At 32.5% G+C, this 27,829-nt stretch overlaps 1 protein-coding gene across 3 annotated transcripts in view; it reads left to right on the top strand.

Annotated features, from left to right (window-relative positions):
* The window catches only part of trh (trachealess), a 149,688-nt gene that overhangs the window by 14,563 nt on the left and 107,296 nt on the right, over positions 1-27,829 (top strand). For all 3 annotated transcript variants that reach the window (XM_053760086.2, XM_053760087.1, XM_053760085.2), the window contains exon 3: positions 9,270-9,302. In XM_053760086.2, the coding sequence (XP_053616061.1) occupies positions 9,270-9,302 (33 nt within the window). The remainder of the gene's footprint in view (positions 1-9,269; positions 9,303-27,829) is intronic.

The following is a 27,829-nucleotide window of genomic DNA, read 5'->3' as shown; positions in this document are numbered from 1 at the left end:
TCTACGTAGACGTACTAACGTTAGGAAAATAACGTTATTTTCTACGTGTGTATGACGCAGTATTACTTCCTTACGGAATGGCGCACGGTGTCAGTGACTCCGATTCTAAATTTGAAATAATCTGTCATCGAAATGAATCGAATCATCATCGGACAATTTCGCCACCCGCAACCAATCACACGGCGCGATGAGATCCGATATGTGTTTGGGGTCCATGTCTAGAGTGACCGTCCCACATAACTGCCTTACGATCAATGATTTTTTTAAAACACTACGACATTTTATTTTGTAGCTGCTGAAAATTAATTTTCATTTGAAGTTTTATCAGAAGTACGAGTAATAAATAGAAGACACACAACCCCGAAAGAAACTGAAGACAATAGAACAGAAGGTATTATCAATAAAATCATCCTCTACATCCACATTACCGATGTGAGCATGCCAATGAGGCTGTCTGTTCAAAAATATAAATAATTTTATTTTTTCCTTTGTTAAAAATATGTACCTACATATTTGTACATCAAGTTGTACTTCATTGTTACGGTAAAGTGCAACCTAACGGAGTTTGAGGTTATTAAATAATTTTCTTTTTGAAATATGTTATCCTAAATTTCTATTGTATCTGCTATATTCATATCTATAGCTCATAAATAAAGCAGCAACAAAAATGTTATTACCATAAATACGAAAATTAAATTCGCATCCTCTTATCATTTGGACCAAACATTAGTCGATATAAGGCCCGAACCCGCCGCCCTGTAATTCCAATACTTACGAACATTATCCGCGCCATGGCGACTATTATAATGTATTAAGGAATATTATTTTACGACTATAGCCCCGGCGCGAGCATTATGGACGTTTTCAGAGTAAAAATATCAGTGTGCAAGCACCTTTACGACGCACTTTCCAAGATTGAGTGATGAAATTGTGCGTTTTGCGCGCTTCGCGGGAACTGATTAGTTTTTGCTGATAGTTCGGATTAAATAATAGTTCTTTAGAATTGCGGGATGAATTTATAGTTTCTAAATAGCTGACAGTAGTTTTAAATTAATTAATTTATCACAGAAAATTCGCAACAAAGTGTATATCTACTAATCCATAATAATTAAGTAGATATCTATGTATATTCCATATATATTTAGTAGCTGTTACCGCAGATTTGCACGTGTTCCAATGTATCGCATATATATTACTCTACAGCCATCCAACTGTCCCATAATCACAACAATTCATTGCCTTAATTTTGGCGGTAAAGGAAGACAAACAAACATAATATTTAAATGGTTTGGTTATACATGTCACTCATGCTTTTTCTTATTTTCAAACACACTATGTTTAACGCATAATTTGATAAAAAAATATTTAAAAAATACGATAAATATATAAAAAGATAAACATTTTAGAACAAATACTTTAATAAGTTTCCCAAAAAAGTGCACAATAACGCAGTTTCTATATATATTTTTATTTGATACATCGAGATATAACGTCCTAAAATGAAATACACGATTCAGATATGCCAATATTTTGGAAGCATGGTTTGGTCATATTTTTGCACTATATAGTGTTATAATATTGGTGTAAAGTATCTATGTTTCTAAAACATATTAGAAACCTTGTTGATTTTAGTTTGTATAAAAAACGTACCTTGTGAAAAATAACCTCATTATGCTCACTACTCCCTGAAATACAAGTTTATTTCTATCTCAGAGAATCATACAATCAAAGAATATACAAATTTATACTCGTAATAATATATGTATTTGTATTTGAGTTGAATAAAATTAATTCTTATTCTTACTGTTCTACAGACAACCCCCAAATATACGGAGGCGAGTGAAACCACGAGACACAGGCTAGTCTGAAGGTATAAGAATTCTCCGATACAGGTGCTAAAGACAAGTAGGCATGTGGCACACACCTTTAGTACGTTCACCTGTAATCGGTCCCTTTATACGCCCTTCGATCGATTGCGGGAAATATCGATGACAACTCGATTATAATCGATTAGCAATGCAACTGTTGCAAAGTTTCTTGTTTGCGATGTAGGGTTAGGAGTTTGTATAGTCAGTCCATACCGTCTGGTTGCAGAGAATGTAATATTAAAGTAAAAATATCAAATTAAGTATCCTATATTTATTAAAAATAGTATGCAAATCAGTATAAAAAATAATTTCAGTTTTTCCTGAAGGTTGAGCTGGATAGAATTAAGCTCCCAGTACCCTAATAACAAAATGAAAGGTCAAAGGTCAATGTCATTGGCCTTTAAACTTTCATAATTTTACTATTTTACCATTCTGCGCTCCATTTTACGAGGGTTTATCATTTTGCTCTTGTACCATTATACGCCTAAATTGGATCTGTGAACTCACAGAACTGAGTGTAGAGTAATGCAAGTTATACACGCCGGATTATTGCTGCAATTATCGCCCAGATTGCTGATTAGGCTGTATTACCTGTTGATTATGGTCAACTGCCATACCCACAATATATAGTTCACAACATATCTGAGAATAGCCTCCATCTGAATAAGTGAGATTGAGATAGGTACATTTAAATGTTATTGTACTAGGATGTCAGAAGAGAGCAAAAGTGTTATCATTGGACTGATCTTCCCCCGGAAAAAAAATAAAGAAAGCATTCCTCAATTTTTTTTGAAAACAATGAATTTCTTTTTCCAAAGAAAAACTACCTTTTGTAATAAGCTTTATCAAAATGTGTCGCGATTTTAAATTATTTCCATTTGCCAATCTAATACAGATCAAATCAAAAGTCATCAGAATGTATTCCACAAACCAACCGCGGCCCGCATATTTGCGTTTGCGTCCGCTCGTAACTTATTATTCAATATCTCGGGTTCTAAGCAGCAGTAGATTTTGCGTGATGCGCGAACTAACATATAGACAGACAAAAATTAAAACAAAAATTTGGCTTTTATTAGTTCCATAAAAACTCCCCATAATTGTTTTTGTCTCTCCCCTATGTAGAGACATAGTTTTATTATATATATGTATAGATTGCAAATTTAAATTCCAATCTCCTTCCCGTGGTACCAGGACGTCAGAAGGCAACAAGAGCATTATCGCTCGGCCGCGGTCCACAATCAATAATTTTCTATCAATGACCCGCTCGCCACACCAACCGCTTATTATCATCGGAAAAAACAATAACTCTAAGATTATACCCCCAGTTACCGCCGACTTGCTGTGGATACGACTTATTAACTTTTTGTTATATGTTTTTTAAATATTGTCAATCTAGAAGTCAATTTTGATCAAAATGCTTTTCAACGTATTTAGGGTTCATCTAATTTTTTAAATATAAATATTAAAACACGGGTATTTATAATAGACATGGCTCTATGAAACGGTCAAAAAAACCCGATCTTTATGACGAGTCAGGGGGCTTTTCGTCCCACTGACACTTGTCCCAGGGTCAAATGTTATGTTGCAAATTTTATTATAACCACATTGGCCCATGGTTCTTTAGAGATGGTACGAATTTTGTACTTACTAATCAGGATTTAAATTATAGTTTTAAATATTGTGTATTCTATATAGTCATTTTATTTTTATGTAGTCTATTTTATTTGAGCAAATTAATATATTTCTTCATTTGTTGCCCTGCTAATGAAAATGAACAATGTCAAAAATCAAAAAGTATTTTTAAATTGTTATCACGGCAATTAAGGGCATCATTCAGAGATGCACTACCAATGCTCAGTATTCTGAGCATTCAAACTAAAACAACAAATCCATATAATTCAATGCTCAGTGAAGTACAATCACAGTCGAGTAATTCCCATGATTCAGGCTGAGCGTAACCTTTCACACTTCGACTGCGATTATGTGCCCGACTGTACGACGTAACGCCATTACAACACTATTGTCGGTAGGTGTACTACAAGAAACTTATAATGCATGTATAAGCAAGTATAATTTTTGCCATCTTGATTGGATTAAAAAATTAAGGTTCACTATGATGGATATTTTAAGATCTATTATTATTTTATAAAATAATGACTTTAAGATGATTGGGTGGCGAATAAATAATATGAATATGAATCTTAAATCTAGTCTACAATTGGCAATTTTTTATTATATTTCTTATGTAATTTACTTCTTAAATATGTGTAAATTTGCGCCAGATCACCACAAACCACAACACTTATGGTTTTCTGTATAACAGACATCAACATCAACGTCAAGGCAAATGAAAAAGGTGTTGGTCTATGAAAACTCTATACATTAGTTAGATTGATATACAAACTCATGTGTTGAGAGGATAAACACACAAAAAAATGTGACGGGTAAATTAATGCTTATATGTAAATTATTTTTTTGTCTTTTAGAAACTCTATACACTTACTCTATGGTTCTTGGTGTATTTAACAATCGAAGGCTAGAAACTGGTTAGTTATTGCATAAGGTTGTAGTTTAAGTGCGATTAAATCGATACTTTAGGTTTTGGTTTTAATTTATTTATTAGTATGGTAACACTGGCTGGTAATAAGCTTCGTTTTATTACACAGCTATCACCTTTGAACGTATTTTATACCTGCCTATTCTTTTAAATGCTCTGAAAATTACGGATTAAAATTATAACTACTTTTGCATCAGAGGACAAAAACAACCAAAATATTGGAAGACATCACGACAGATAGAGTATAATCTAGTGTTAAATAAGTTTTCTCTTACATTTCCTCAACAACAGTTTTTTTGTGACAAAATAACAGCATCATTTTAAATTTGGTCTGAAAAGAGAAATTGTCTGGTTTCTTTAATTTTTTAAAAATCAGTCAATACTGTACCTAATTTAAAAAATATAAACAATTATTAGATTTCAATTACTTACTTATTCAGATAAATGTTAAATTTTCGGATATGTTTTAATTATGCACAGAGTTGCTTCATCATGTGCATTTCTAGATTCTAGCTAAACTGTGGTCTCAGGTAAAATTAAACAAAGATGGCGTCTCTATCTCAAGTGCCAATTAGTCTAGCCTTACGAAGGTGTCGGGTTATCTGTATATTTGCAATTATCTTATCCTGCTAAAGTAATTACCAACTAATTGCATTTCCCTGTAACAGTAGCTTAAGGCATGCTTATTCAGCTGCACAAGTTATTCAGCATTGATTCCTTTGTGATGGTTATAAGGGTGAATTTGCAATGAATTCGTGTAATTGATGTATTGACTAATACATACGTGTGACTGTACACATCAATCGCGAAGTTGTGTACAGTCAACAGAACTAATAGGCGTGTCGGACACTAAGATAAAAGTATGTAAGTACTTAATTAGTTGGTTTATAACAATTAATAAATGATTTTGTGGCACATAATATCTACTTGTCTGATTCGTTAGCTTGCCCCTTTTCCGTGATTCCTTGAATAATTTTATATGCCCTAACTTTTTCAAAATATTAAAAAGTTATACTTGGGTGCGACAAAAAATAAATTTTTATTTATCTAAAAACTTTATTGCACACAATTAAAGAAAAAAATGTGAAAAAAATTAATTTAACGCCATATGGCATTCTCTAGTAGTCAACCATTAGACTAAACAAAGAAAGCAAAGTGGTTCCAAAAAGTGCAACAAAAACAAATAAAAAATATCTTGACCTAACCCAAGGTCAAGATAATAATGATAAAAAAATGTAATAAATGTACGTTGCTTATAAACAAAAACTATATTAAACTAAACCATATTTTTTACTTTAAGTAAGTATTTGGAAAACGCTCAGATATGAGAGATACAAATATGTATGTAATGAGATACGAGTATGTGTAGTACTTATGTTCTCATGAAGGCTATAACAGTGAAAAATTAATTTAATCACCATCCACAAATCCCACATGTCACCAAATAATGGCGCCAAATAATCCGTAGTGGTGTCCTCATGCTGAGGTGAGGATGTGTGTTATTGTTATTTTATGCAATAACTGGCTGCAATGTGCCGCGAACGCGCGAAACGTGTTCCGAATTCGAAAATTCAAATTTTGAATTTATAACTTTGCAGAGATAGACTGTGAAAAGGCTGAGTAATTCGTTTTTCTTGTTTACAAACCACATTTGGTGTTACCAATATTCGATAATAAAATCAAATATTAAGTTAGAAAATTATATTTAATTGCAAATAAATAATCTTGGTCTTTGTCTTTCGGTACTTATATTACATTCATTTGTGCCAAAGGGAGTTCCCTATAATATTTATGTATATTCGATGTCTAATGTATTAGAAAATATAGGTAAATGTATTTAAACGTAAATAAACAAAAATATATAATATAAAATAATAAACAACGACACACGCACGCGAGTGATGGGATGGAGTCACGTGGTCGTAATGGCTCAAGTTTGGACGTTTGCGTCAACTTCAGAGCCTTGGATCAAGGGTTAGCAGTAATTAGCCAATACTGTTTGTTTATAGCACCATTAGCATATATAAATAACGGTTATGCAAATACACGATTATCTCAATAAATACTATTTATATGCCTATAAAATTGTGTGCTGTTAAATTTCCTATACCAATACCAACATTGGAAATTAATATAATATAGTGATTTCAAATCCTGAAGTGTCATAGGGTCCTGATGTGTCATCCGATAAACCTTGATGGTATAAAATCGAAATATATTACGTATATTAATTAATGGCAAGATCAAGTGATTTTGCAAGAGGTGAGCTAATTTTATGAGCATTTTAATTACATTCCTTAAATTATGTTTACTGTCACGTTCGTTTAGGTACCTATATTAATACATTTTGTGGGGTTAAAATAACCAAATGATCAAAAACAACAATTAACTTCATGGGGAGTTTCAACCCTAAGCAAAGTTCTCCCCCTTTTCTACCAATCAACCTTAAAAAATTTGATGGCAACATTATCACATCAAAGTACCTACGTTCGGAAACGCAAAGATTACTGAAAAGTGCAAAAAGGCACGGATGTTGACAATGTTCTTTTCTCCTCTACTCGCTACTAAACTGAATTCGATTACACTTTATGGCGTTTGAGTTTAGGACGCGCTTCGGAATTGCACTTCGTAAGTTAAACGTGTGTTCGAATCGCGTTCTAAATTCAATTTGTAGATTTATTCATTCGCTCATACTACCTTCCTACACATGATATGAATGAATGGCAATTACTATTTAAATAGCGCGAGAGAAATTTACGTCTAAGTACAAAAACAAATAAAGAAAAATTATTAAGTGATAAACAAATTGATGCAAGAGACAATTATGGTGATTTAAAAAAAATACTATATTTATTAATAAGAAAAGAACTTATATAGTGTCCATTGTTCAATTTAAAAGGAAAGGCTTTTCCCTTTTTAGTAAATTACATTACAAGTAATATTTGAACAATTCGATCAATTTTGTTTTATGTAAATTAATAGAAATTACATTATTTTGGTCACTGCAGTGTTATTTTTTTATTAAATAAAAAATCAAATGCCAAATTTTCCGTGACAACAATTTAAATTTTTAGATTTTTTTTAAATTTTTTTAATGAAATATTTTGTCGGAAGAAGTTAAGGACGAATTCTAAATAATTTCTTTTTTTTAAACAGTTAAAAACAATAAATAAATTATATTCTAGTTATACATATCGGCATGTGATCAATGAAAATGTATATATATTTTAAATTACATTCCCAAATCTTCAAGGAAACTCGATGAAGAACAATAGAATATTGCACGACATGTTTCATTCGATAAATTTACGAACGCCCTCGCGATGTGTTTTTATTAAAAAATTTACAGGCTGTGAACGAACGTAAGATATTGGTGTTCTTTATTTGATGTTCTGCTTATTTATTGGTACTTACTGAACTTATATGGGTAAAACAAATGTTATCAACGTATTTTGTTTACTAAATACATAAATACGCTACCTATAAAAGGAAATTTAAAAAAAAGATTAATCAAGTACCAACAAAAGGAAAAAACACGTTTTATTTTAACTAAATAAATAAATAAAAGAAATAAACCACAAGAAAATACATTTATTTATTACAATACAATTGATGTTCAAATCAAATGGATAAATGGCGGTTTCTACGTATGTCCTAAATAAAAAAATTCAATATGTATTAAATTGAATTTTCCAACGAAGAACACTTTTAATCATACATTTCAGGCCGAATTTCCGATTTCCGGCCAGCCAGTTCAAAAGCAAAAGAAAAAAAGAATACGGCAGCACACGAGAGCAAAGTTCCGTTCTAATATCGGAAGAGATTCGCGGCGCGCATACAGATGCTGCATTACCGCGCCGCGCAATTTGCAGAGTAGGCCAGCTAGCTCTGCGGGGCGCCATGCGTGTGATGTTCCTAATTTAAAATTTTGAAATGAGTGCAAGTGATTGGAGATTGACATCCATTGATTATTTTATTTTTTAATTTATATTCGTTAACGTAGACCAAGAAAACGGTACTCGTTTTTTTATGCCCTTTCAAGAATCCCATGAAATAGAATCATTTCATTCTTTATCATTTTCATCAAGTATTTCATTCTTTATTTTATATTTTTTTTATATATAAATAAACTGTCATTTTGAAAACTGGTTTGGTTAGTATGTCTAAGGACTTATTAAGGTATTGGCCTTGAAACAGTAATGCTATATGAAGCATTTGGGGAGAGCTAAATAAAACAGATTTCTCCCACAGAATTTTCTGGGGGAAACTCACTCATTATCATTATCTATGAAAATGCTAGTCATGTAGCTGCATAAACACCACTGCAGCAGGCACCTAATTACATCCTGTTCCTAATGAGCCAACACTGTAGCTGGTTTCTAAGCGAAATTATTTGTATGTTCGCTAAAAATTGTCTGTCACTGTCACCACAGCCCTTATTGTTTTGCAACAAGCTAGAGCAACAGTGGAGATAGCTTTCTCAAAAAGTCGGTATCGCAACAGTGATCCGTATCTGCCGTATCGGGATTCGGGTTGCCGGTGTCCATGGGCTGCCGTGTTGGCTTGCCATCAGGCAATCCGCATGCTCGTTTGACCATCATTATAAAAGATTTAAAATAAAAATTCAATAAAATAAATACCTAAGCATTAAACAAAGTAAATTTGCCAAAGCGTAGTTGGTTTATAACTAGGTCTTTGAATAATTCATTAATTTCTTGTGAGGCTTTGCATCAAAGAAGATGAGAAATTAAACTTTCAATAGGGTTACCAGTTAGAATCTTAAATTCCAAATAAAATAAAAAAGTGATAGGAAATGTACTAAAATAAATTATTTTTATTTTCAGGTATCGAGACGAAGCACTTTGCTGGTCTGACAGGTAAAGTAAACTTAAAAAAAAAACACGAATACAAAAAGAACATTATTTGTGAGATATTAAATAATACAGTTAAAATGATTAGGTAGGTAAGTATCACTATGCTCTGTCTTATATACTTACAAATATTAATATTTTTTTAATAAGTTTACTTTAATAGCTGGTCATTATAAAATGTATTAAATGTCAAAATCTACTTTTTAAGCATTTGTCATTTTAAAAAAATCATCTAAACGATAATAAGATTTTTGTATTAGGAGAGAAGTCAAGAGTTTCCTAAAGGTTTTCAATTTTATTTTTTAGTTCCTGTTGTTTAATCTTTGGAGTCATACAGATAAAACTTTGATGGTATTTTAACTTGATTTAGACGTTTTATTAAGAATTTCGATCCAACGTATAGACAAACGTAAAGCATGATTTTTAAAATATTTTTGAAAAAGAGTATTTAAAAATCAAAAAATATAACTATACAATGTGGCAAATCGAGTAAATGGAGAGAAAATCTGCTTAAGAATGAGTTTCATCAAAAAAATATTGGACACTTTAAAATAACAACTGAAAATACTAAAGAAACCATTAAAAATAGATATACTTTTCTAGTAGGTACTATTTAAAATACTTGAAAAATAACCTAAAAAAAACAAAATTTGTTGTTGGAAAATAAAATCCCAATAGAGTTGGATAAAAGCCTTTTCTAGTTACATCAGCATAGCAAATCCACAATGCAAATAGTATAGTAATCCCGGGCAATCTGGGCTTAACCCGGACCACAGATTATGTATCTATGTCCGGGCTGACCACTGTCATATTTTAATCGGATGCAAATATTGAAGGTGGAATTAGCCCGCCATTTTGTTTGTTGAGGTCGGTGGGATTTGGGATTAAGACGGTTTTAATTTTACGGGGCATTGATGGGCAGAAATAGTTTTAGTATAATAATAGTCTATACTCTATGTCATTTTCCACTCTCCAACTATCACATTATATGTATAGGTCAACACATAAAAAATAACATTAATTAATTGCTTCGTTTTGACGTGGAAGAAAGATAAAAAGAAAACATATTCACATTTACAATTTTATTAATTAGTATGGATACGGAATTATGAATTTGTGATGCCATATACGCGTATTCCGGCGGCGGAAAGAAGTTAAGGGATGAGTTTGGACTTTGAAAATGTGACATGACGTGAATGGTAGACCATGACACCATTCCATTTTTAAACGGTATTACGTCAAAAAATCCGTAACAATTTTTCCAACTGTAGTAACTTGAATACCAATTAAATACATACTTAAGTATAATTATTTATTAATAGTATAACAACAATTCAGCTGTGACAATAGTCAATTAAAAAGCTATTGTACCAGTTAATCTAGTATCAGGTTACGAATAATAGACCACTAAATACACACAATCAATGATCTAATCTTATCCAAACATCAAACAATTAGAATCACTTTAATGTAATTTTATTTGCATTGCCGGCGTGGGAATTGCAAACTTGTGCACAGAAGTATTGACAAAACATTAAAAACTAATTTTAAGCTCTAATATCTTTATATTAAAGTGGAATTTAGTGCAAACAACGAGTTTTTGAGTTGTCGTTGTCAAGACCGTTTAGTGCGAAAGTTTTAATCTACTAGTCCATATACAGCTATGACGTATTAAGATATTATCACTCACTACATTCTTTTAATCTCCACGCTTTTTCTCTTAAAGTACTTATTGATATTTTCCTTAAACTATATTCCGCTTTTTCTTTAAAATCTTCGTACCATCCCACATTTGCGAGGAATCAGCATTAGTATGTCAGTTTCATCGTTCCTTTACACATATTTGAGGCCTTTAATGATCAGAAGAAAAAAATAAACTGAAGTTAGCTTTCATTCATGCCACTCCTGGGCAACTATACTCTGCTATATCATCTGTTCGACTTTAAATTGTTGCCAGTGGGCACTGACATTTAATACATGAATTTATTAACAACTTATATCCAATTTTAACTGTATCTTAGTAGATATTTTTTTGATAAATTGATAGTTTTTGCATCAATTGATAAGTTTGATACATATGATAAAATTCGTTCTGAAGATGTGATATGGTGTATACATTAAAAATATACTAAGAGGTTGACAACTTCAAGTTTCTGTACATAATTGACTAATAATAGCCCCAGGGAGAGTCTGGTAGTCAGCTCGAAAAAGGGTCAAGAATAATATATTAAGTAATATTAACTCCTGTCTACGTCCATCGACTATTAAATAGCTTGCTAATTATATTTACGGTATTTTAAACCTGAACAAACCTAATTATTGACCACCGGCATCGTACAATAATTGCAAAATAAGTACGATATGTCAAAGGGAACATAATACACCAGAAAATCGCGATACCATACATTTTGTACCAATCAAACAGCAGTTATGTTACATCATAAATTCCATATCCCATATTTGCGTTTATCAACCTGGTATTTATTACGGAACCAAATTTTTTGCCGCGCCATTTTGCTCGCGAATTATTTTTTCTTTTTTTTTTAAATTAACGTCCTGCGTACGCGGTACTTATGTTAAACGTTCCAAACTGTCTGCAATTTGCGGGGGCCTGAGTAAGCTATAAATCTTGTAAAATTATTTTTTCATTATGCGCATGCGCAGTGTTGATATTCTATTAGTGGTGACACACTTTGAATATTGGATTTTTTATTAATGGCACCTAGATTTATATTTGATTCAGGTGCTTAATTCCAAATAAATTTATTTTGAATAAGAAGGTAAACTCTATGCTATTTAGGTATAAAGAGAAATTATAAGTTGGTTATCATTTTTGGGTTTTTATCAAAATTAATCTTTTAATATTATTAAACACGTAGAATTAGTACAGGAACTTTACGTACGCGATAAAAAATATTAAAAATGCAAATATTTTTTTAATTAATTTATAAAAGAATAGGCTGGCAATTGAACAAAATATTTCATGTTTTATTATCACATCTAATTATTGGACTGGTCATAAAGAAACCCAAATATTTTTCTGCCATGTCTAAAAACTCCTTAGTCTATGGCCAGTTCTTATTACCGTCCGATGTGGGATCTTATCAGATGGCAGAAATTAGCCGTCCGCCATTATGCGATACAGGTTACGGCTTTCTGTGTAGACACACATCGTAAACACTTGGTTTACTATGATGATGAATTGAAATGAACTAACGATGAATTTGAAATGAGCTAACTTTGTAATCACTAAATGTTAACTGGGTACTGATTTTTAATTGAGTGGCCTTAATACTAGTTCAAACCCTGGAATAAGATGGAAAATGAGCTTTTCAGATTGACCTAGGCTTTGTTTATCTCATACATGTAATTTATATGTAGGTTTATTATACAAACAAAATCTAAACAAAATATTTTAAAGTCTTATTTTGTCGACAATCTAAGCATGTCTTTTTTACAATTTCACAGCAATATAATAGTTTGTTACACTATTGGTAAATCAAATGAATCATTATTATAATTAATTCAAGTAAATATTATAACAAATACATATATAGATAAACATCCAAGACCCGGGCCAATCAGAAAAAGAAAATTTTCCATCATGACCCGACCGGGGATCGAGCTCTCGGTTCAGAAGCACTTCACCACTGCGCCACCAAGGTCGTCATTTTAGCGATTAGTCTACTGGAATACGTCTCACCACCATTGACAATCTTCCCAGCGACATACACTTTATCCGTTGAGAGCCTGTCGCTTCGCCTCTGAGATCTCAGATAGAAAACCGAGTGTTTAGGACCAATTTAAACTTAATAGGTCACATTGGACATCTGTCAGCCTCCTATAGCTAGAACTGTCAAAAATGTCTTCTTTTGTTAGTATTATTTCTTTATATAGAACTTTAATGGTATAAGTTTTTGTAGTTCTGATTTTGGAACAATATTTGTGTGCCCTCCGCGCCCTCCGTTACAAGGTTACTTTTATGAATTTTATTAAATTGGTCCTACTGTAGTATCGCTGAATAACTGTAGACGCAAAAACATAACAGTTTCTGATGTGGCATAAGAAGTAGCTGATATCGAGGTTGGCATGTCAAAAATGTATCGATGTTTACACCTATTACTTAAATGTTCAACCATCAATGGACTGTTAATGCAAAATTCTAATTACCACCAAATTACCCACTTCAGAATTACTCGCAAGCATGTTATCGATCAAATGGTTTTTAAAAGTTATTGCGTGACCATTAATTACAAACAGCCATTAATAAGAAAAGAGGGTACCTGACAAATTGACGTCACTATCAGTCGGGACTAATTTCTGCGCAGGCGCAGCTATACACGGAACAGATGCAGATATTTATAGAGCTTAGGCTTTGTGCATACTGAAGTTTGCAAACAATTAATTAATGAAGCTGGTAGTTCTAAAAATAAAATAGAATTAAGGAATCATCATTCTCAAAATTCTCCGTGAGTCTATTAAAGAAGTAAGTTTTCAAGTTGTTGAATTATTGAGGAAATGCTGATAGCATTCAAACACTGTCTCGATCTAACGAGTTCGAGATTATTGTACAAAATAATTAAATATGTTTGTAACGAAAATTGATCTAAACATTATTTAAAAAGGACTGAACAAGTCTATAGGTTTATAATCGAAATAAAGCTTCATGAAAAACTTTTATAGAACATACCTTGTTACAAAGGTCCGTGGTCACTGGGTGACTGGCCATCTACCTTTGTAACAAGGTCCGAAACGTCTGGGAAATAGAAAAGGTATGTGCGCGTTTAATACCTGTTATTTAGTATATAATTACGCAATGCGAAAGTTTAAAAGTAGTTATAATAAAGTTTTTTATGAAGCTTCGATTTCTAGTTGTTTATTTTCAGCTGAAATTTGAGACAAGAATAAAGTTGTTACATTTTACTTTTTATCTACTTATATCGACTTACTTATTTTATTATTTTTTCTAAGTCTCTAGAGTAGAGTCCATTGGACTCAGTAGAAAATAACGTAATAAAGACAGAAAAACAGAAATACCGTTTCTGTATAAAATGTATGACAAAGAATATATAGTAAATACATGTTTGTAGAATGGCCTTTATATTGATAATAGAGTATTACGAACCTAAATGCCCTGTATCGGCGTTAACCGCACCGACAATTAGAGCCCGGGTGATTGATGGCAGTCCATGGAAACTAGGTTCTATGGTTAATAATAACCATAGACTAAAAGCTGATTGCCCACCGTGCGCAGAAAAAACGGAAAGTAACATCAGCGGCGCGCGGCCCTGTTAAAATCAACGTCAAATTTGAGGGTGCAACGCACCTAACTGTAACATAAAGTACATAAAATAAATGAAAAAAGTGCGGGTAGCGGCAAAATTGAATCTCCACTGACGTATAAGATGGATATACAATAAACTAATATGACAGCAAAGGACAACACGCGCGCCATCTTGATTTATCGAATCGATCGACAAAGTGACGTCATCTGTCTTTTCCAGACGTGGGTTTAACGCGCCCGAAATTATTTATGCAAAACAAATTGATCAAAATGGTAGCATTGAGATATGGGATAGTGTAATCAATATGAGTTTTTTAGTTGACTAATCTTTATACATGGATGGTAGTAATAGATATATTACACACCTTATCTCTAGTCATTATCATCACGTCCAATAGAGGAGCTCAACATAATACATTTTTGGTCACCCATACCATGACCGAGTTACTATTAACCGCCACTATCACAGCACGCTAACTACTGCGCCATTGAGCTCCTTTGTTTGAATTTCGCATTAAATTTGTAGTCTACTTTCTTTTATTTGAGCGTTATGATTTCTCAGCACGATAACTTTCTGCTCAGTTTTCGCAATACTTAGTCTTAAGTCCACCTTTTGATAGTTAATTTATGTTTACAAATTACGACGTCGTACATACATCGCATCAATATTTTTTCATTTTAATTAACTATTGCAAATATGAGAGTCATTTTGTTAACGGGCAGTCATTTTCTCAACTCGCTAAACCCACAATTGAATCGATCGAGCTCATTCGATTCCAAACCTACTTATATGACATAAAAGATAATATGTTACAACAAATTATTTAAAAAATAAAGTTAGCAGATGCGTAGCGCAGAGAATTTTACATAAAAGCGCCAATTTGCTGACCATAATAATACGTTGTATCGTTTTCTCGTTTATACGTAAGAATATTTTCTTCTGTCCTTCTCACACTTATTCATCGATCTCCCGATAGGTACCAGCAAACCTTATGGGGCAATAATTATATTAATTTCTCACGATATGCTTATTATAACTTGATTGTATGTACGTATGAGTAATATAGTACGGGCTACATTATTGGTTAGAATTTTTTGTTGATCATATCAGATTACAGGTGCAATACTGAAGTTCAAATTTAATATAAGTTATCATAGCCAATCATATTATTATCAATTTCCTGATGCAAAGTTACTCCCGTAATATAATTATTGTGCGTTCGAACGTGATAGAATTTTATTTACTTAGCTTTTTATCAAAATCATAAAAAACCTCATTATCAAATATTAGGGACTAAAAAGGCTCATTCGCACGAGCTTTAACGGGTCAATGTTATATCGCATGTCATTTATACTTATATAAGTGTAATACTATGTAATATCCACTGATTGCTGGTAATGGATCATCATCACTAGAGTACAGAAGAAAATCGTCGCAGTATTTTATTTAACAAAATTATCCAGTAGTAATTGCAGGATAAGACTATCAAGCTCCACATACCCACTATAAAAATCTGAACTCCACAATGTCAAAGCAAAATAATCTTTATTTCTTAAAGTTTTAAGTTCAATTCTTTTTCGCGAAAAACGCAATGATTATTTTCTTATAGAGAGAAAAACGATAAAGGACTTATTTCGTCTTGTGATGAATTGATCGGTTTCTAGGAATCAGTTTTTTTATTTCCCGTAATTATACTCATCTGCAGGTACTTTTGTCTGGGAGAGTGTTTTGTTTAATAATTAATTTGTTAGTGAATAAAAAAAAAATTAATACGGTCTACAAAATAGTCACAACTTTAATGGAACCTAGATATTCTTACACTCATCCATTTTTACCATCTTATTCATAACAAAGTTAAAGCCTTTAACTTAAAAATGTTTTATCTCGTTCTGCCAATTTGAAATTTTGTAAGGTGCGATAGGGATAAAAAAGATTCGGACCGCGATCCGAAGGTAATATCTCGCGGTCCCAACAGCCTAACGACCCGTCGCGTTTCGACCTATCTAGCTGCCGGATGTCCGAAAAAAGAAGAGTGTTGGAAGGAATACTCTCTACTTTTCTTTTTGTCATTCATAACCAAAGGTTTTTTTTTACTGAATATGTGTACCAGCCAGAGGTGGACTTTGGTACAAAGATCGCTTGAATTCACAGACTTCTATATTTGGTGAGGTTCCAATACTTGCTACTACTTTTCGGTTAGTTTTCCAGCAGTGGGAGCGTTTTAAATAGCACATGATAATGCTGATGAAGTTTTGTTTACGTTTTAAAAATGTATTTATTTGTCAATTGAATTTTCGATTTGCTAAACAAATTTACATATTGAACTTGATGATCTGACTATTTATAAATTAAAAAAGAATTAAAATATTCTGCCGGAGTGGTTTATTTTGAATCCGTTTGAAAATTGAGTTAAAATTCAATTTACTTTGGAGGTGATAGATTATAGACGAAGATATAACTATTAATAAATAGTTTTGCGGACAGAAATGTTCGTTCATGCATTCGTTCTGTCAAAATATATTGAGTAAATCAACAACACGTATGTGTGAATGTTTGTATAGAACATAATGCATATATATTGTCAGTTCCATACGTTCATCATTCTGTGGCGATTGCTTAACAAATAACGAATCACCGATAGTATCCATCCATTGTTACATTCTCAGTTTTTGGCGTCCGTCAAGATTCCCCGCGCGCTTGCGCAGAGCGATCGAGCCAGCACATCGAATAAAAACAAATTCTGTGATAACCCTCCGAGATAATGGCTGGAGAGAAATTACATTTAGTTTTTTTCAACAGTTTATTTAATCTTTAAAAATCATTAATGATTGAGCCTTTTCAACATTAGTTCGAAATTCAAATATAGGTAAGCCAATGAGCGTTTAGAATTGATACATCGAGTTTTTCATCAGTTCCATTTTTATTTTCAAACATTTTCGATCCCAATAAACTGAAATATTGTATTGATATTCCTTTTCTAAATTCCGAACTCAAGCAACTTCACTTTATTTTTTAATAAAATATTTCGATTTGGTTGGATGAATTTATTACCCTTTCCGAATTTGTTACGATTTATGCTTTTCATATACAGCAGTAATCACTCTTGAATCAATTTTTTGTGAAAATAAATTTCGATCAAAATAAAACAAAACGAGTTCACGATAAATGGTGGCTGCGGTCCGGCATAACTGTAGTAAATTACGTTTATATGTACTAAGCAAAAGATTAGTTTATAAATAAATCAGTAATGTGTTGATAAAATAGTGATAGGTATAACTTTGCTACATTATTATTTGATTTATTATTTACTTTAATTACCTAGATTTAATTAATGTCCAATTTGAGTATTACTGACCTAAGTATTTGTCCAGAATATGTACATTATGTAAATTAACATGGTTTCCACAAAAGATTTAGTTTGGAGAAAAGCTAGTAAGATTACTAAAGTATTTAGTTACTCTTTTTATATTCAGTCGATTGCCATAACTAAGTTATTATCGATGCGTTCGTTTATCTCTACACACTTTTTACGTGAATATATCCGAATATTATGAACGTTAGATTTTCGTATATACACATATTCGAAGACAAAATATAAATGTTCCTGATTTCGTAGCGGCCAGTAATAAAGTTTATTTTGTCACCTACAGGAGTTAAAGTTAATGATCACGTTTCTTTAGGAATTTCGTGTACAGTCGGAGATCGGTATCGATTGGAGTATGAAAGAAAATGAAATGCCAATGGCCTTTAATTTCTCGGCAGTTTCTGTAAACGTAAAAGAATTTCTCGTAAAAACGTGGAAAAGGGAAAAGATTGTGGCATTCCGGAATCTTGATTAAACGACAATGACATTTCTTTCATCAATGCAATTTTTGAAACTATATCAAGTAACTAGTATGTGATGTAATTGATACTTTAGTACCACTTAGTACTCTAATACTTAATTAGTAACAGGTAATATCAATGTAATGCATTGGGAGCGATCCTTTAAAGATTTAGATTCTTCGACTGGTCAGTTCTTATGTACTTTTTGTAGTTGCATTTGTTTGTAAAGCTTTTATTGTACAAAAGAAAATGAAAGCAGTAAAATAAGAGACACGTAGGTACAAAAGCGCATTTGTTTGACTAATCATATTTTATAGGCAGGCGATACAATCTTAACCTGTTTCCTAACTTATTGTCTATAGCCATGCCTTATACGAACAAGTATTTCAGTCTTCTGAACTTCTGAGAATGTGAAACCTTCAATATTTATTAAGTCGAAGTGTCCATCCATACTGTCCATCATTACCGAGACGAGTGAAAGAAGTGTTTTAGACAGCGGCCCGCCGCGCTCGTGGTGAAGTCAACGATTTCGCTACGCAAAGTATTGTGACCTGTCAAATATAATGTAGGCTCCACACTATCGCCTAATTCAGATAGATGCCGACGCAAATGCATAATTCGTAATATTGTACGAGTGTTTTTATTTACCGCAATGAAAAATTAGCAATGTATACCGAATCCGCCACAGTTTGGCGAACTACTCGCAATTAGTGTAACATCTACCTCGGTGGCGCAGTGGTAAAGTTCTTGCCACTGAACCGAGAGGTCCCGGGTTCGTCCCATGTCGTTCGGGTCATGATGGAAAATGATCTTTTTTTGAGTGGCCCGGATCTTGGATGTTTATCTATATATGTATTTGTTATAAAATATAGTATCGTTGAGTTAGTATCCCATAACACAAGTCTCGAACTTACTTTGGGGCTAGCTCAATATGTGTGATTTGTCCTAATATATATTTAAAAAAATCTACGAGTAATGTTGGTTGACAAAGTGGATGTTACACCACTTGTATGATAAAGTATCTCATGTGTAACGTATCGAACATATAGATTTAAACTAAAACTTCACGTGTTGGACAGAGCAAACTGGCTAATCACATCAGGCAAATTTATTTAGCAGTTAGTTTTATCTGTCAGATTACAATATAGTATTTTATCAGAAAGTGGTGAAACAGGCCCTCATTCTTACTCATTAAACAAGACAGTATCGAAAGCCGCGACAGCAACGGCCCCGTCATTTCCATCGTTCGTCGACCGAGGTTTTCACACCGTGACTCACTAAGGACAAAAGGCGATCCGTACAAATGTAAATGTCCATAACGTGGCCACTTTACATGCAGATTGGGCACGTTACCAGTCGATTGCCACTTTCAAACTGTCACACATAATGACGGATATTGTTTAATGTTTTTATTTTTCGCATTTTCTCCTCTTGTCGTGTTGTTCGGATTACGCAACGAAGAGACAAAAGAAGTCATCTAAAATTACGTAATTTTGTCAGGTGTTTTTATCAATATTTTGAGACTGTTTGAAAGAACTTAGTCAAATATTTTAGTAATTAGCTCTAAAGAGCAACTATAAATGTGAGTGATTAAAATTCAGCAAAAAAAGTTAATTCTCGCCATATATATTGTGTGGTATATAGACAATCGCAAGCGCATGGTTGCGCCTGCGCCGATATATAATGGTGCAGTGAGTGACAGCGCCTCGACCCCTGAATGCGGTGTTTTGCATTTCAAATGCAACGCATTGTATGCACATTTTTACCGACTTATTACTCTCTATGTGGTACGGATAGCAGAGAAATTACAATTCGATATTTGAATGACGCGTGATGACTTTATTTTTAACCTCCGATGATAAGAGGACGGGAGTTATATTATAAGATTAACGTGTCTGTGTATCTGTATGTTTTGTCCGTGGCATCGTAGCAGTCAAACGGCTGATCTGATTTTGATTTCGTTTTTATTTAGTTTAGTTTTTTATTTAGTCTAATAATAACTAAATAACCTATAAATTATCTATGTAATGGTAGTTTTAAATTGTATTTGAGATGATTACAAGTGAAATCAGCTTATGTAAATACTAATGTTGATTTGACATGTGTTTTCTTCTATGTTAATTGGTCTGTCATAATATTGCAGATAAAAAATGGCTCTAACATCGAACACAATACGATGGTATTTTTATTTCCATGTTTTGATTTATCAAGTAATGGGGGGCACTTAGTATTGTTCACTATTTGTGGATCAGTACAAAACTGTATCGTTTATATTTTTCATTTGATAGAGAATCAAATATGCAATTCAATTGTCTTTGAAATTACAGCATCGTTTTATTGTTACTAAAATTTGTTAGTCATTTTAAATCTCCATTTATAATACTTATTCTAGATTATTAATCTTTTTAGGTATATTATTTATTTTCACCAATACAAAAAAATACTTAAGCTTTATACTATTTGAAGTAATTACAATACTACTATAAAATCACACAACGATTTCATCCGACAGGTGAAATTTACTAATAATAAATAGCAGCTAGATGGATTGAACATGCTGGCAACAACTTGATAAGGATGGCCCAGGACAGGGAAGGTTGACGTAGACGGTAGGAGGCCTGTACTATACTCATACACCCACAGCATTGGTGTATGTGTGTGTATAGTATAGGAGTATGTATTAATGGAGAGCTGCACTACATGATGATGAGTATATACTATATATATTTAGGGCTCATTTGTGCACTTAAAATGTTACATAAAGACCTAATTGCAATAAAGCAATAAAAAACTATGAACTAAAAAAATGAACTATGCTATGAAATATAGCATCGTTAAGGTAGTATCCCCTAACACAAGTCTCGATCTTACTTTAGTGCTAACTCAATCAGTGTGATTTGTACAAACAAATTATTTATATTTATCTAATAAATAAGGACTTATTTTCGTATAGACAATATTTTCATACTTTTATTATAATAATCTCTTCAATCGTCTTTAAGGTTACCCTATTCTCATTTCCTACTTGCGTTGTCGACGGTACCTTTCAGTAACGAAGCGCGCGTTCGGAATCAAATCGCCTGCGCATTTTTGTTTAAATTGTGACGGATGTACCCGTTACCGACAGGGTAAGGGGCCCTATAAATGAAGCCTTTATCTTGGGAGCACTAGCAGTAAATACTGATTGTTTATGGTTGCTCTAGGATTTAGATCCAGCAGCGAAGGCTAAGAAAGAAGGTTATGTAACGGAAAAATCTTTTCTTCAACGTTATACATTAAAAATAAGTTAAATATATTTTACGCATTTATAACGTCCAAAACAGAAAAGACTATTTTTTATGAAAAAAATAATTATCTTTTCGAAACGTGTTCCTGAACAACATTATTTTGCTTGTTTTTTTTTTATTCTACAAAGGAACAAACCGCATAACTCCAAAACTTAACCACTTAACCCCATAATGTGTTTCTTAAATCTCCCGAATATTAAGACGGGCTTTATCCAGGAAATGGTCGTTTCAAAATTACTTTTATTACATTTTAGTGCAGAATATACCGCGTGCCCTTGTTGCATGAAATTTTATGACTTCTCCTCGATTTATGGTAACGTATGGGATGCCGCCATTAGTGGCATTTTATTGTAGTATCCTGCATCTTAGCGTGATCAAGGTAAAATTGAAAACTGGATATGTAAGAAAAATATTTTGTTCTTAAAGTCATACCAACTGAAAAGCACTAGAGTACTTTTAAATATTCAAAAATTATAAATGTTTTGGAAACTAAGCTCATAAGTAGCACCCTTGTACTCATTTTATAATGTAATCTATATTTTATGTTTCTTGTGTACATAAATTCATAAATAAAAATTTATAAGCTCAGAACATTTTGAAGAATTTTTACGAGGCCCAACCTATTCGATTCAGCTGAAAAACATTATTTGTATGACGTAGTAATTATCTTATGTACCATAGTGTAGTTCCGTACGGAGTAGTAGTACTTTCTATTAAGGATACTAATTACTTTCATAAACAAAAATATTTTGTATGTAGAATTTCCACAAATAAATTATTGAAATAATTTTTGTTTTACTTGAATTTTTGTCTTTCTTTATTTTCTTTCTGTGCATTATTTATTTAAACATTAGTAATTTCCTCATTGCTCACCGAGATCCGTCACCCCGGACAATAAACCGGGAAAACAAAACAAATGGGGGGTCGAGAGCCTTGAGAGAACCTTGCTTATTGAGAACTGCAACCGCTGGGGTTGCCAATTTTAAAAAATCCAATACAGCTGGGAATGTAAAATATATTTTTATGATACAAAAAAGACCAAATCATACAGCTCGAGACAGATTAGTCTCAAAGTATTATTATTTATGGAACTCTATGGTTTACTTGAATTATGGGAAATCGATTTTTCTTTGTTTCGATATGGTTACTTAGGTTAAAACTTTTCCAATTCTTTTCAAAACCGCACTTGAAAGGTTATTAAAAAAAAACAATGATGGAAGCTCATTGTATTTATTAATAAACTTTTAATATATATTTTTTTACGTTACTTATTTGATCGAGTTAGTTGAACCTTATTATGCACATACACGAAATAGTAGCAAAATGGTACGTTTAAAGTAAACTTTTTTTTTTGGGGCCCATAAAAATGTAACCAAGAAGTCATCATGCGCATGCATGCTCCTGATTCTCCTACAGCCATAAATCCTCATTAGACACCACCCCACTTTATGAGTCTCCCACGGCGCCAGTAAACCGTTATGTTGGCAACCCCTGACTTCGGAGGTAAGTGATTGAAGTGCCGGGGTCAACGGCTTGACAATTTGAGGTTTAAATTTCGAAGACAATGGAATTTTCTTTTTTTTTAGATAAATTAAAATAGATTAGCCTTAATTAATTATAGCCTTTGATAGGTCAAGTCCACAGATAAATTACAATTTCTTTATTATTTTGATGAGTGCCTAAATCTTATTCTATAATTATGTACCTATTTAAATTTTGAATAAATCAGTTTTCATAATAACTTTGTTTAAAATATTAGTCATTAAACAATAACTGTATTTTATTGTATGCAAATATGGAAATTCTTATAATGCGTCACACTCATATTCGTCCTTTAAGACAAGTTTAATATACTTTAACACAGAAAGTTAAGTTCTATGTGGCTGCGGTAATATCTTAATCAGTTAAAGTACCTATTAAAGAGTCACACTAAATTGCTATACGCAATGATTGTCAAATTCAAATATTCTTTCATCTATATAAATCTGGTGGTTAATAAATCTAGAAAATTTATCTGATCTCCAAATCGCTTGGGCCCATTTAGACACGATGTTATTAGTATTAAGCAAACTGTATATATAGTATTTAATAAATGTTACTTTCCTTTCTTTCCAAATCTTGTTTTCTTCTCAGCGTGTCGACTCGGCGAATCATATTTGTAAAAACGGGAAATGCAATGACGATGAATGCTGTAAAAGATAAACTTGCCGCACTGTAATTACGTAACGAACGAGTAAAGGAATCTGGTGAATATTTTCTGGCAGAAAATATTCACCAGTCTGCATTGTATTAAAAACTGTTGTGCACTTTCCAATAATCTGAGTGATGCTCCGTATCTAACATCAAGCGAAGCCATGCGTATGACGCCAGTGAGTGAAGATATGCATATAATGTGTGGACTCATGACAAGGCCCGGTTTTCAGGGATTTGCTCTAGTTTCGAAGTTTTTTAGTTCCGGCGGGTTTTTAAAAAGTCTCTGTGGAAGTTTCCGTTTTTTCGCTATTAAATGTGTAAAAATAATAACTGACACTACCTAAGTAAATGTCCAAGATTTAACAAGTTTTTGCTCTCCGACTACAAAGGATTGTCTTTATTGTAAATCGGAATTTCATTTAATTAATTTTACTAGTTAAGGAAATCTTAATTTTGTATCGTAAGGCTGTGTCATAAGACATATCTTGAAATAGCATTTTCACTAATAAAAGGTTATTCTTCAATATTTAAATTTTCCCTTCAAAAGGTTTCTTTTTAGATTAAAAAAGTATTTTGACACTGACAACCATGTCCGTATCCTCATCATGGCGGCCCTGATAGCAATCACGCGTTGGCCGTCGGCGAAGCGATATTTGTTCGGATAATGTATTACTTAACAAAAAATCGTAATTTCATTGCCCCTGCGTCGATATCAATTTGCATACGAGCCGGTTAAGTAGGTGATTAGCGGTACCGTCCAATGCTAAAGTGAATATGCAGATTTTTATCTCTTAAGCGCAGGCGGAGACTGATAGCTTCCTCAACAGAAATATAAAAATTTTAAGGCAGTTTTGCTATACTAATAAAGTAGGTTTAATAATTTTATCTTGGCTGTAACGTATTTTCGCTATTCTTTTTTCAGCTATTTATTAAAAAGATAAGTAAACCAATTTAAAATAATATTCAGTACGCGCTGAACAGACTCAATTATATTTCGTTACGCGTGCTGAGCGTGACTGTACTTTTTTCAAGTATTTGTATTTGTTTTTTTCAATAGTATTAGGTATTTGTTTTTTTCAACAATTTGCTTGAACAAATTTAAGTTAATGTAACTTTCATTGATAAATTAATACATAACGTGTCCTGTTATATAGTCACATGTTGATTTCTTGATAAGGACTGCATTTTTATTATTAAAACTAACTAGTTCTTCCGGTTTCTTCCCCATAGTCCTCTTTCCTACTTTTTTGACAAATTCCTTCGGCATGCTGAACACATAGGTATCCTTCTGTCGACATACATCACCACATCAGCACTTTTTTGGTTTGCCATTTTACCAGGTCCAGGGCGAAATCACATTGTATACAAAAACTACACATCTACTTAACGTAAATTAATTTTACTCAAACTATGTAGTATGTAAAATTCAACCATCCAATTACCAACCTCTTGAAATGATTTGAGTGTAAAAAAAATACTTTCTTTTTTCTCGGAAAAAATACGGTAATTTCGCTATAAATAATTGACAGTCCGCGTCGCGTGTTCCCGCCAGTTTACTTATTCAGGAAATGTTGCCAGTGTTCTGTCATATTACCCCCAATATTGGGAAAATATTCGTCGTTTGTGAGGGGAATAATGCGCTGCTTTTGTTTGCAAATGGTTGTAGTGGTCGTGTATGTTTCTGAACTATGGATAGATCAGGGATCGAATTGTAAGTTGTGCTTAACATTATGTCACATTTCCTACAGATGGTGACTTTCCATAGGAAATTTTATGATACGTTTATTTAGTTTTATTCGGTGTTTCTAAGAAACAAACATTTTGAAACTGTTATAGTTTGAGAACACTACAAAAACAGTTTTAAAATGGTTGTTTGTTTGAGAATCAATATTTTGTAATTTAAAATTTGACATGAAAACTAAGTTTTGATTTTGGTGACCACTTTTGACTAACTTAAATTTTTATTTGGACATGCGATTATGACGGTCTATAAACTGTTTCTAAAGTTGACTCTTTTGAAATGATTCTGGCCACTTTTGTCTCCTTTGAAAGTGCGAAACACATAAATGTCGAAAATTCATTGTTTTTCCAAAGTATTGAATTAGTATGTGGCTTTTTTACACTGAAGGTGTTTTATATAAACCTATTTTTCGATTTGCACTGAAATAGATGAATCAAAAAAATATTCGCCGAAAGTAAACTTCTTCAAAAACTTATTTAAACACCGTCACAAAGTTCCAGGTCAAAAGTTGAAATGAACAATCCGCAAGGAATTAATGATTCATTATGCAACCCTCGATTACAGATTGCTATTCGATGAGGGTCCACCCACACACGTGACGTAAGTGAGGGGAAGTTTGGAACTTGCGAATTTTCTGAAAGCGTGCAGTGTCACCGCACTATCTCGAGGCGCGCCGCGGCGAGCGCAGGCCTAGCGCGAATTTCAAATCTCGAACAAGTTCGCAACTTTTTAAATAGTGATGAGAATTTGTTTTTTTTTTAAGGTTATTGATTTGTCTGGATTTGAATTTGGAAGTGGCTCTAATTCTTTTTAAAACATCTTTATTCTGTATATCTTTCTTTTGTTTGTTATTGTTTCTGTTTCTTTTGTTGTTGTTATTGTTGTTGTTTCTTTTGTTGTTGTTTTTTCGTTGTTAATAATGATATTGTTTTGTTTTCATAATTCTTAAAAGTGTTTTAATAATGTCAGGATCAATCAATTGATATGTAATGTGCTCAGTAATCAATGGTAATAAATTTTAAAATGTTTCTTAGTATCGCGAAATACTTTTACTTTTGAGTATTTTAAATATTAAGTGACGCGAGCTCAAGATTCAACAGAATGTTTATTCCGAGTCCATATTCGATTAATCGAGGAATTTGAATTGTTTTGAGTAGTTTTCCCAGAATTTGCGATGTGGGAGTTCTTCGAGTTTTTACTTTGGTACAGTCACTTGGTTTAATGGAGACGTTCGTATTTTAATGAATCGAATACATGAATTATGTGTATGTCTAGATCGTATGCGGCTCAGGTAAATCGTATTTTTTGGGTTCTTTGAGTATTGGGCCTTTGAGTATATTGAAATTCAATGAATGAGTTTGTTTTCGCAATTTTTGGTAGTAGCAGTATTTGGTGTAAAAAATACAAACGAAATAATACTTAGTTCTAATTTTCAATCTTTTTGGTGTTTTTTTATGTTTTTAATGAAGAATTATTGAGTTCTGTTATGTAGAAAATATATTCCAGATTTTTTTAAACTAAAATAGATTCGGAAATAGTCACTCAATGTGTTTTACTTAAATTATTGGGATTTTTTTCTTCCCCAACCTATTAATCTCTTCAACCGATTAGTTCCTGAGCATTTCTAGTTTACAAATAAGTTATTTTAAACGGCATGTACAAAAACTTCACACCGGTAGCTTTTCCATGATGTTCCATGACGAATGTCACTGCGGGCGCCTCAGATCTCGCCGCCTCGGAAACCACAATCGAATGAATCGGAATCAAATCGAATAGTAATCGATATGATTGCCGCCGGATAGATCAGTTTGTGATCGGTGTGTGATTGACCAACTGTAGTCGGGATATATAGTCTTGATCAATTTTAATCTATGATTAGGTAGGCGTTGTAATTAGGTTTTTAGGTTACAGTAGTAATGGAATATATTCGGATTTAATATTATACCTTTTTAATTACTATTCGGGGACAAATGATTTTGCTAAATATAAATATTATTTTTTATCATCACAAAGTTTCTGAAAATCAGTATAAAAAACCAACTATCTATTTTTATAAAAATTAAGTTAACTTTTTAAATTCCATGTTACATCGATTGTATTAAAAATATGATAGACCTATCTATATCCTAATGTCGATTGAAAAAGAAATGGATTTTCTACTAACTGCCTTTGTTTTTTTAAGAGGATAAGCATTTTGAATGG

Source organism: Plodia interpunctella, chromosome 19, assembly GCF_027563975.2.
Source record: "Plodia interpunctella isolate USDA-ARS_2022_Savannah chromosome 19, ilPloInte3.2, whole genome shotgun sequence".
Lineage (NCBI taxonomy): Eukaryota > Metazoa > Arthropoda > Insecta > Lepidoptera > Pyralidae > Plodia > Plodia interpunctella.
The sequence above is the reverse complement of the archived record's forward strand: the minus strand, read 5'-3'. Positions and strand labels throughout refer to the sequence as shown.